This window comes from Notolabrus celidotus, chromosome 10 (assembly GCF_009762535.1).
Source record: "Notolabrus celidotus isolate fNotCel1 chromosome 10, fNotCel1.pri, whole genome shotgun sequence".
NCBI lineage: Eukaryota > Metazoa > Chordata > Actinopteri > Labriformes > Labridae > Notolabrus > Notolabrus celidotus.
This window is the reverse complement of record NC_048281.1, coordinates 31471971-31482641: the sequence shown is the minus strand read 5'-3', so window position 1 is coordinate 31482641 and position 10671 is coordinate 31471971. Positions and strand designations below refer to the sequence as shown.

The 10671-nt window shown below is 37.2% G+C and overlaps 1 protein-coding gene across 1 annotated transcript; it reads right to left on the bottom strand.

The window, feature by feature from the left end:
• Positions 1-1919: 1919 nt before the first annotated feature.
• Positions 1920-10453, bottom strand: LOC117820816 (interleukin-1 receptor type 2). Its single transcript, XM_034694757.1, has 9 exons — positions 10351-10453; positions 8532-8790; positions 7999-8173; positions 5094-5271; positions 4532-4606; positions 4365-4430; positions 4124-4259; positions 2880-3025; positions 1920-2656 (listed from the first exon to the last, which is right to left on the bottom strand). Exons 1-9 carry the CDS (start codon positions 10436-10438, stop codon positions 2511-2513), a joined length of 1269 nt encoding a protein of 422 aa, XP_034550648.1. The 5' UTR covers positions 10439-10453; the 3' UTR covers positions 1920-2510.
• Positions 10454-10671: the final 218 nt, after the last annotated feature.

Below are 10671 nucleotides of genomic sequence, written 5' to 3'. Positions count from 1 at the left end.
AAGGATCAATATCACCTTTTGATTTAAACGTTGTGCTTTTTATCTTTAGTTCAAATGTAAAAAGGGAAACAAAATATCAGTGGAAAGATGTTTTTGACCTAAGTTGTGTTACAAAGTTTTAGATAAAATGTCTGTTGTGTCTTTACTTCACACACGTTGTGAGCACAAAGATTAAAATGAAGCAGGAACTTTGGTTCCCATCACTGAGTGGTGAATTCCCCAGGCAGATTAGGTTTACACTCATCAGTGGAAAAAACAACAAAAACCCACAATCCCCAAGTAAAATGTCAAACTTTCAGAAAAACTGACATGTGAAATTTGATCTACTTTACAGCCCAGACATAAAAGAAAAATTCCCCACGAGTAAGGGCTCCTTTGTGTTTTCAGTCACGTGGTTTCCTTTGTTCTTTCGTTCCCTCCTCTAACAGAAAGTTCACGCTATAAGGTGCACTTCAACCAAGAGTTCCGGGGTCTTTTAGCCCCCAGAACTACTTTACCCTGAACTAAAAGGTTCCTGTGCCCCCATTGTTGTCTGCGTTTCAACCGCGGGCTGAAGTCCCGGGTAGATTGTGCAAATCAGGCCAGTGATGTATGGAGAAAAAAAGTAAATGCACTACACCACCAGACCAGTAGAGGGCAGTAAAACAAAGACGAATGCCATTCATCCCAGATGACACCATAGAAGCAGATGGACAGGCAGGTGTCATTATGAGCAACGCAACAGTTAGCCTGTTAGCATGAAGAGACTCAGCTGGCGCTGTTTTAGATGGTGCTATATTTCATCACAGATGGATTCACTGAATCAACACGTGAGAGGAGATAAGCGCGAGTAGCAAAGACGTTTCAACACGGCTTTAAAATCCTTTTGAACTCAAAAAGCCGTGGCAGAGATCAGCCGGTGTTTTGGTTCAAACAGCGACCCTGTTAACTGGAGACTCTCAGCCGGATGCATCCCTCATAAACGTCTTTAGACGATCATTAAATATCTGATGAGGATATTTTGAAATCTTAATAAAAACTAAACTTGCATTCCCAGGAACTCCCTCTGTGTTTCAACAGCTGTGTAAACTCCACAAACACTGACACGTTCAGCTGAAGGTCTCCAGTTTACAGGGTCAATTTTGAAACCGTAACACCGGGAGAGACGGGCTGAGAGAAGACTACTGTTACAAGCTGCTAAATCAAGAGAATCACAGCTTCTTCTTTTGAAAAGTACACACACATACAAAAAAGATAGAACAAATAAAAACTAATGAAAGAAAGAGAAATCAAGAGAATCCCAGATGTGTGTGATGTTATTGTGGACGGCGGGAGGAAGAAAAACACTGCGGTTAATCTACCAATCAGACCCGTTCAGCATTGCAGGCCCTGCCCCCGAAAGTCCCGGGACCTTTGAAAAGTACTACCCCCAAAGCAGGGGCTTTTCAGGAGGGAGATTAACTACCCTGAACTAAATTTAGACCCTGGTTCCTCTGGTTGAAACGCACATAGTTCCGGGGTAAAGATCCTGCGGTCGAAAAACACCTTATGTTATTGTGTTCGTTATGAAAACACTGCAGTTAAGATATATGGTTTCATATCACAAAGAGATAGTTGCAGCCTTATGTTGTGAAACACGAGAATGTTTTGTGTTTACTTGCTTAATTTGCAAATTAGTTGCACATTTTTGCAAGGTCGAGATTGTGTACATTGAATGGGGAAGCCAGTTATGCTAAAGGGGCGGAGCAGTAACTCTTCGATTTTTACTAAGTGAACGAATATTGGAATATTGAACAAATCATTGCCCATCCCTAGCATAAAGTGGAAGAACAAACAAGAGCCGAGGAAGGAGCCCTGGGGTTCACCAAGCATGAGCCTTTTTCTGTTATTTAATGATCTTCAATGAGAAACTGTTAAAAAAAACACATTTACCACAAACGTACACCAAGCAGCTGTTTTATTGTTTACACCTATTAGATTTAATGCAGTTAAATACAACAGGTCAGGGATAAAACCCAACTTAGTCATAAAAATGTTAAAAAGTCTTAATCAACAGTCTCAGTGAGGCATCTATTCTCCATGATAAACATTTCAAAACACTCCAAATGTTTTGTAAACCAGTTGGACTCAATGAAAACTACAACCACAATGAAAACCATGTACAGTACAATACTTTTATTAATATCTGTATTTCTTACTGTTGCATTGGATGCATGGTGCAAATGTGCATTTTGTATTCTCGAATGATCAAAGTAACCCATGAAATAACTTCAATCTGAACTGCATGTTGCCTTCATGACATTTTCAGTTCATCAATATGGACGGATGCTTCAGAGGAAAACTTCTTCCACAGCTGCAACTTCAATATAAAACTACATGATTGCAACTTCTATATCAGCACATGCATCAGATTTTAAAACGTACAAAAACCCAGTCCAGGGCAAGAAAATGAACATCAGGTAAACATCCTAAAAGGAGTGTTTGAAAGAAGAGTTGAAGTCTTTGGAGAGGGAGTGTGTACACCAGCAGAGTTAGAAGGTGCTGTTCTGCCGAGCCAGGAAGTAATCCATTTTGTTTTTCCTCTTAGGTTTGAAGAGAACGTAGAGAAAGATCAAAACCACAGTCAGGAAGCAGAAGGCGGCCACGACACCAAACACCAGCCATGTCAATGTGGAGTCTGCCAAGAGAAAGACAGGTGGATATCAGTTGATTCAATATTTTTTATACAGTGCTATAATATCAGGAAGATGTATCTCATGACACTTGACATATAGAGCACGTCTACACTGTCCTCTTAGGCTCACACGCGTTTAATTTATGTTCATTAATATCCAGTGGTAAGTATTCAACAGATGATGCTGCCTGATTCACAAAGAGGAGCAGACAAATACACATCTCACCCTCTAGTTGGAGCTGTACAAACACTTCCTGTTTCCCTCCTGGGTTCTCAGTGATGCACTTCAGCTCTGTCTTTACGTCCTCTTCTGTCACCGCTACAACAGCTAGCCTCATCTCAGTCTGGCAGCCTTCAGACACCCTGGTTACCCTGAAACATCAATCAATCAATCAATCAATCAATCAATCAATCAATCAATCAATCAACCAATCAAGCTTTATTTATAGAGCACCTTTCATACAAATCAAATGCAACCCAAAGTGCTTTAAAGTGATTGAAAACAAGAAAGAAGCAGAAGTAAAATAATGACAAGACATATTTAAAAAACAAAGGTGGATTTTAAAATAGAGACCAATGCACACAGACAACATTAAAATATGTTTAATTAATATAAAGTTAAAGCATCAAATTAACATGAAGGATACAAATAGTTTAAATAAATTAATTTAAAAAAGGGCAAGGATCAGAGTTGAAAATGAAATGAAGGCTAAAAATGTCAATAAAACTGAGTATATAAATTAAGATAAATAAATGAATGAATGAATAAATAAATACAATTAAAATAAGACAAAGAGTTCAAATTAATAAAATAATAAAGCAACATGTAAATCAATATAACAGTAAAAAGGTAAGTAATTAAATTGTAAAACCCTACATAAAAGCCAGACTGAATAAATGTGTTTTTAATTCGCGTTTAAAAGCCTCAATATCTCTGTCAGCTCCTCTCAGATCCTCCGGCAGGCTGTTCCATAGTTTAGGAGCGTAGTGGCTGAAAGCAGCATCACCAAATGATTTTGTTCTCCTATTAGGAACAGCTAAAAGAGAGCCTTTCCTGAATTTAATTTATTTTATTTTATTTTATTTTATTTTATTTTATTTTATTTTATTTTATTTTATTTTATTTTATTTTAATTTAATTTAATTTAATTTAATTTAATTTAATTTAATTTATTTTATTATTATTGTTTTAAGAAATATAATAAATATTTTTTATAAATATTCAAGGAATAAAATAATTTCATTCCTTGAGAATAATTTTAGGAGAATTTTATGTAAAGCACTTTGTAACTTGGATTTTGAAAAGTGCTCTACATATTAAAATATTATTATTATTATCATCATCATCATCATTACTATTATTATTATTATTATTATTATTATTATTATTATTATTATTATTATTATTATTATTATTATTATTGTTGTACATAAATATCAGCCTGAAACTTTTTAAAAATCAACAACTACCTCTTCCACCCTTGCAGAGCCCGTCCATCAAGGTACGACGACTCCACTGATTGGCCGTTGACCCGCCATGTGACCAGAGTGGACTCAGACATGTCGCAGTCAGTGAGTACTTTACAAGACAGCTCCAGTCCTGCACCTAAACCAAGTCAGAGGTGATTCAACATATAGATGTGACATTTCTGAACCATCTTTATGTGCACGAAACTATGCTTTAGATGGGAAAAGTTATTTGAGGACTCACCGTGCAGACTTCCAAAAACGGTGCCATTCAGTGGTGACACAATCACAGGTGGTCGTATTACATGAGCTGTGACATTATAAAAACATTGAATCAGTAACAGTGGTTATTTAGTCTCATCAGGAAAGCTAGATTCTTGAATCTGTTCAATGAGTGTGGGAAAAACTCACGCTGAGGTGTGGTGCTGCTGCTGATGATCGTTGACTCAGGGTCAGAGGTCATGCAGATGGGCAGAGTGGTCGTACCTTCATGTGTGCACACATTAAGAAAGGCGTAAACAAAACAAAACAAAACCAAAAGACATCTTATTAAATCACAGCTGCTATGATTTAATTCACACCATCAGTATATCACACAAGCAGTTGAGACTGTTCAGGAATGAGTGGTGTGGTTTCTGTGGCTTCTAAGAGTCAGTGTGTTTCAACTATCTGACCAGCAGAGGGCGCAGTGTGCTAACTCTTCATGGTGCTATCAGGAGACACTGATGACATCTCCAGTCAAAGAATATTTCAGATGACTATAAGGTGGTGTGTGATATCAAACTTTAAAACATTCCCTGTTTTTTGTTGTATTTTGTGCTTTAATAGAGCAGACATGCAGCCGTGTGTTTCATTCTGCACATCATGCATAGTATATACTGGCTTGTTGGTTGCATAGGCAGCACTAACATAGCTATCTCATTCTTCAAGCATTCATACTGAGGCTTTAAAATAAAACCTCTATGGCACTCACCTTGCAGGCAGAGCAGCACGACTCTGCTGACTTTGTACTGCTGATTATTGACGAGCACTCTGAGCTGGCAGGTGTACAGACCCTCATGGTGTCGCTTCACAGCTGGTATCATTAGGTTTCCTGTGTCCCACGGTGAGGAGCTGGCTCTGTCTGCCTGAACTGAAGTTGAGCTGGAGTTCTGTTGGGAGGCAACATATAGCATCAGTCTATGAGTTTATGAGCACAGCACTATCACTGCTGTATGAGGCATAGATTATTAAAGAATTCAACAACATCAACAAAGATGTGACTTTCATTCCTGGCAGCACCTTTTCATGGAATTCAACTTCACTCCAAACAAGTGCATCCTAACTCCTCTCCCAAATTAGCTATAGCAGAAGCTACATTTCTTTAGCTGAGACGAGTTAAAAAAAACAAATTTTAGTTATTATTTTTATGAAATCACAAAATTTGAAATGCGTGCTGAAGTAAAAAGGCTGAAATCTGGTTTCATAAAGGCTCATAAATTTATGAGAATAAATTCGTAAATTTGGGAGAATACATTCATAAATTTACAAAAAATGAAGTTGTAAAAATTAACGGAAATAAATTCGTAAATTTAAAATAATAAAGTCGTAAATTTAAAATAATAAAGTTGTAAATTTAATAGAATAAAGTTGTAAATTTGAAAGAATAAAATTGTAAATTTAAAAGAACAAAGTCGTCAATTTAATAGAATAAAGTTGTAAATTTGAAAGAATAAAATTGTAAATTTAAAAGAATAAAGTTGTAAATTTAAAAGAATAAATTCGAAAATTTAAAATAATAAAGTCGTAAATTTAAAAGAATGAATTCGTAAATTTAAAAGAATGAATTCGTAAATTTAAAAGAATAAATTTGTACATTTTATAGAATAAACTCGTAAATTTTTCAAGATTCAAAACTCAAAGGTTTTAATTGTCAATTTTCACTGTATATATGAGACTTACAGGAAAAACGAGATGCTGTTTCTCTCTTCCAGCTTTTAAATATCTAAAATTTAAATATAAAATAAAATAAAGTACAGTTTTATAAAAACAGCCTATGTACACAGTGCAGGTAGTGCAGTGACAGTTTAAAAATGGACAATGAAAATGAAAATAGATAACAGTGTAAATGATATTAAGGTGCAGACAGTATTGGAGATAAGTAAATGATTAAGTAAACGGTTAATGTTTAATTAATCATTTACTTTTATAGATTTGAACTCGTTATTTTAGTCTATAGCTAGGCTATCAGAAGAGCAGCAGCCACCTAAAAAAATGAGGAATGTGGAGCATCTTTTAAGTTATACTTTAGTTTAGGTTTCACAAATAAGGAAATACTTCATCTTTTGGCTCATCAGCATCACACTGTCATAAGTATTAGGAGCCTGAAAAGATACTGCAAGAAACTGGGGCTTTTCCAAAGAAAGAACCACTCTGACTTTGAGGAAACTGTCTCTTTTTTGGCAGAGGAAATGACTTTCAGTGGACGTCTACAAAGCTATCGTTGGTTACACCTGCGTGCCATCCAGAGAGGGTTCGTGGATTCTCAGGAGACTATTAGACTGATAATCAAGATTTGGGATCTGGAAGGAGTTGAGACCCGGTGAGCTCTGCGTCTGCGACGTCAGCAGTATAACAACAGAGGTCCCAACACCCTGTGGCATGTGGATTCTTATGATAAACTAAAACCGTATGGCATAGGACTTAATGGCTGCATTGACGGATTTAGTCATCACATAATGTGGATGGAGGCATCCACTACTGGATCTGATGTTGAGACAGTGAATCAGTATAAATACCTAGGCACAATCCTCAATGACAAACTGACTTTTAATGCAAACACTGATGCCATTTGCAAAAAGGCCAATCAGAGACTCTTTTTCTTGAGGAAGCTGAGGAGTTTTAATGTTGACAGATCACTTTTAAAAATAATTTATTCATCTTTTATTGAGTCTATTTTAACTTTTACAATGACCTCTTGGTTTGGTAACCTCAGCATTTTTAACAAAAACAGGTTAGATAACATTGTCAAAGTCTGCCGAAAGATCGTTGGCACTAATCTTAATAATCTTGGGCCATCTCTACCAAGTGAGAGCCACTCAGAAGGCAAAGGCCATCCTTGAAGACCCTCACCACCCCCTTTTTTCAGAGTTTAGACTTTTGCCAACAGGGAGGAGGTTCACTTACACTAGGAGGGCAAGATCAAACCGATATCTTAGATCATTTGTGCCCTCAGCTGTTGGGCTTTTAAACAAGCTGTAGGACCTTACCTTGGTCTCATGCACAGGAAGAATGATGTCATCCACGGGGGTTAAGTTATATGGATACGTACTTGAATTGATTTGTGAACTTGTGTTTGTTGTTGTGTGTATTGCTTGTATGTATAGGATGTGTGGACTGCTGTCGCAACACAAATTGCCCCTTGGGGACAATAAAGATTTTCTAATCTAACCTAATCTACTAACAGTGATCCCAAGATAATCGCAGACTACTTCGTAAACACAGTAACTCGCATTGAAGGCTGTCCACAGTGGTTGCGTGCTGACCCAGGTACAGGAAACAGCTATGTCAGGGAAATACAGAAGTTCATGCCCAGAAATCATCTGGAGCATTACGCAGGGGAAGGAAGCTTCATATATGGATGCATAACATAATCAAGAAGACGCTCTCATTTCCTCCTCTTTGTGTAGGCGGATTGCTGCTCTTCTGATAGAGTTGTTGTTTTTTTAAACATCATTTAAATTCATGAATTTATTCTTGTAAATTTAAGAGTTTTAAATCTCAAAATATAAAAAAAGATTATTTAATGTGGCCCTAATCCTCCGTCATACATTATCTGACAAATGAATCCCTGAACTTTGGTGCAAATCAACATCCAGGAAACAGTCTTTCCCCCTCACCTTGTACCACTCGATCAGTCCGCCTGTCCGGTTAAAGTCAGGGAGATTGGGACAGCTGAATGTCAGACTCTCTCCCACCTGGACTGATACTCGATGGGACAGATTCTTTGCATCCACAGAACTTGACTTGTATACTTGTAGAGTGATATTCCCCTGAACACAGTAGGTTTCATTCCTGGAGAAATAGAGAAGAATTCAAGTTTAAGGCAAGGGTAAAGATAAGTTACAACAAGTAAGTCCTTCAGTGAGAAGTTTGAATCAGAAAGCATCTTTAGCCTTAATCTGCAAAAACTGATTTTAACATTTTATACCTTAACATGTCAAAGTTACAGATTTAAAGTATTTATTAGAAATGCATCATACAATACAAAATACAAACTTGATTTTCAGATATTTTGTGTCTTTATTCATAATTTATTGAGGTGGCTGACAGTGACAATATGGGAGATAAATCCATTGTTTATTACAGTGGATTAAGGAGATATATTTTGAGTATGTTTTAGTAGTTTTTAATTCTGATTCTTATTTCCTACCTGTAAGTGCAGGTATACTCCCCAGAGTCTGAAGCCTGAGCTGGGAGGAACCATAGCTGTTTGTCATGCTGCTGGACTCGCCCCTCACCATCATGGGGCGCACCTTCCGTCACGTTTTTCTTTGTGATTAAGTACTTAGCCATTGTAGGGGCTATCTTGCGTACCTTCAGCACTCTCATGAACATTGGGAAGGAGAGTATTGTGGGCTCACCCTCCACTCTGTACGTACCCACCTCTTCAGATGTATAGAAGCAGCCGTCTGCAGGGGGAGAAAAACAGCAAATAGCTGATTTAGAGCTGTAACTTATTCTGAACTTAGAATACAAAAAACAATGCTTGGGTTGATTTAGTTACAGCGTCATCAGAAAGTTTGTCCCATAGTGCTCATCGTGACTCCATTGCTTACAATACTCTCAGCACTGTCTGCATATGAACTAGGGCTGGGCGATAATTCAATAACGATAATTATGGTGATACAATTTTACTCAATTGATACAAATTTGATATAAATAAACCTGCAATAACATCCCCCAACCCCTGGAAAGGGAGGTGGCGCTAATGAGCCTTAAACGCTAGTTGCCACCCAACATTAGACAGAAGAAGAAGACTGCATTGAACAGCCAATCATGTCGCAGGGGGAGAGGTAGGCGGGGCTTAAAGACGTTCGGTGCAGAATTTAAACACAGCTGAGACGAGCGACAGCGACACTGAAGAAAACTCAAAACCTACCAGCTCAGAGCAGAGTGGTTACTCTGACACTGTGCTGACTCTGGCATTATCTATTAACTTAATACACTTCACAACCGGAAATGAAGTAAACTATAAAAAAGGAAACAATCATGATTAACAAATAAGACAGAAAATCAACATTATCGCCCCTACAGGATCACACCATACAATATTAGCAACTCTAAATACAGATCAGTACGGTATAAATATAGCAAGAAATGTATTCAATTTTGTAGTACACACATTTAAAAACAGAATAAGAAAAGAATAAAAGATCAGACTTGAGGGCTGAAAGGACTAAAAATAAATAGATAAAACTCCAGAGTTTCCAGCAGGTCACTGTATTTACTGGCATATTGGTAATCTGTGATTTTTATACCTTAGAAATCTGGAATTTTTCTGTGCACTCAGTTCAATGTCCCCAAGGTTTAAGAGGCTAATTCTCATATTGTATACACTACCAGTCAAAAGTTTGGACACACCTTCTCATTCAATGTTTTTTATTTATTCTAATTATTTCCAACATTGTAGATTAATACTGAAGACATCAAAACTAGGAAATAATCTGGTTTGGTCATAATCTGGATTACAGCAGTAGTCAAATAAGGCTCTCCACTGTGTGCTAACCCTACCTCTGAACAACACAACTGATGGTCTCAAACACATTAAGAAGACAAGTCATTCTACAAATGAACTCTTGACAAGGCTCATGTTAATTAGAAACCATTCCAGGAGACCACTTCATGAAGCAGACTGAGAGAATACCAAGAGTGTGCAAAGCTGTCATGAAGGAAAAAGGGGGCTACTTTACAGAATCTAAAATATAAAACATATTCTGCTTTGTTTAACACTATTTTGTGAGTTAAATAATTCCATATATGTTCTTTCATAGTTTTGATGTATTTGGCATTAATCTACAAATTATTAAAATAAATACAAACCCTTGAATGAGAAGGTGTTTCCAAACTTTTGACTGGTACTGTATATTTATGAGGATTGAGGAGTGTGCAGAACGGGTGCTTCACTGAGCCAAGGAAAACTGCATATAATACACAGGATACAGGAGCTACAACATATTCAGCATACTCACCTACGAAGGGAAGAGGAGGTAGTCTAGGGATTTTTCCATTAACGTATTCGAGGATAGCCACAGCAAGGATCAGTGCCAGGCGGACCATGATGGCAGTCTGCAGTGAAAAAAAAGTCTGAATAAAAGATCGTCTTAATAATATAGAATGATTTCCACCGTTTTGAGTGGAACAGCTGGAGGATCAGGGTCTGTTAGTAGCTCTCTGCAAAAGCTTAAATGTGACAGAAGAGCAAACCCTGGGAATAAAAATCACAGCTAGGGTAACAGACGTGTCTCTTTTACACTCTTGATGTCTGTTGATACTGGTGGAGAAGTGTTGTG

Bases quoted from the DNA above. Each gene is read 5' to 3' on its own strand.
- LOC117820816 (XM_034694757.1), bottom strand. From the start codon at position 10,438: ATGGTCCGCCTGGCACTGATCCTTGCTGTGGCTATCCTCGAATACGTT. The intron at 4,260-4,364 runs GTGAGTCCTCAA...GACTTGGTTTAG, and splicing joins CGTTTTTGGAAGTCTGCACG to GTGCAGGACTGGAGCTGTCT. The intron at 3,026-4,123 runs GTAGTTGTTGAT...TTGATGTTTCAG, and splicing joins GCTCTGCAAGGGTGGAAGAG to GGTAACCAGGGTGTCTGAAG.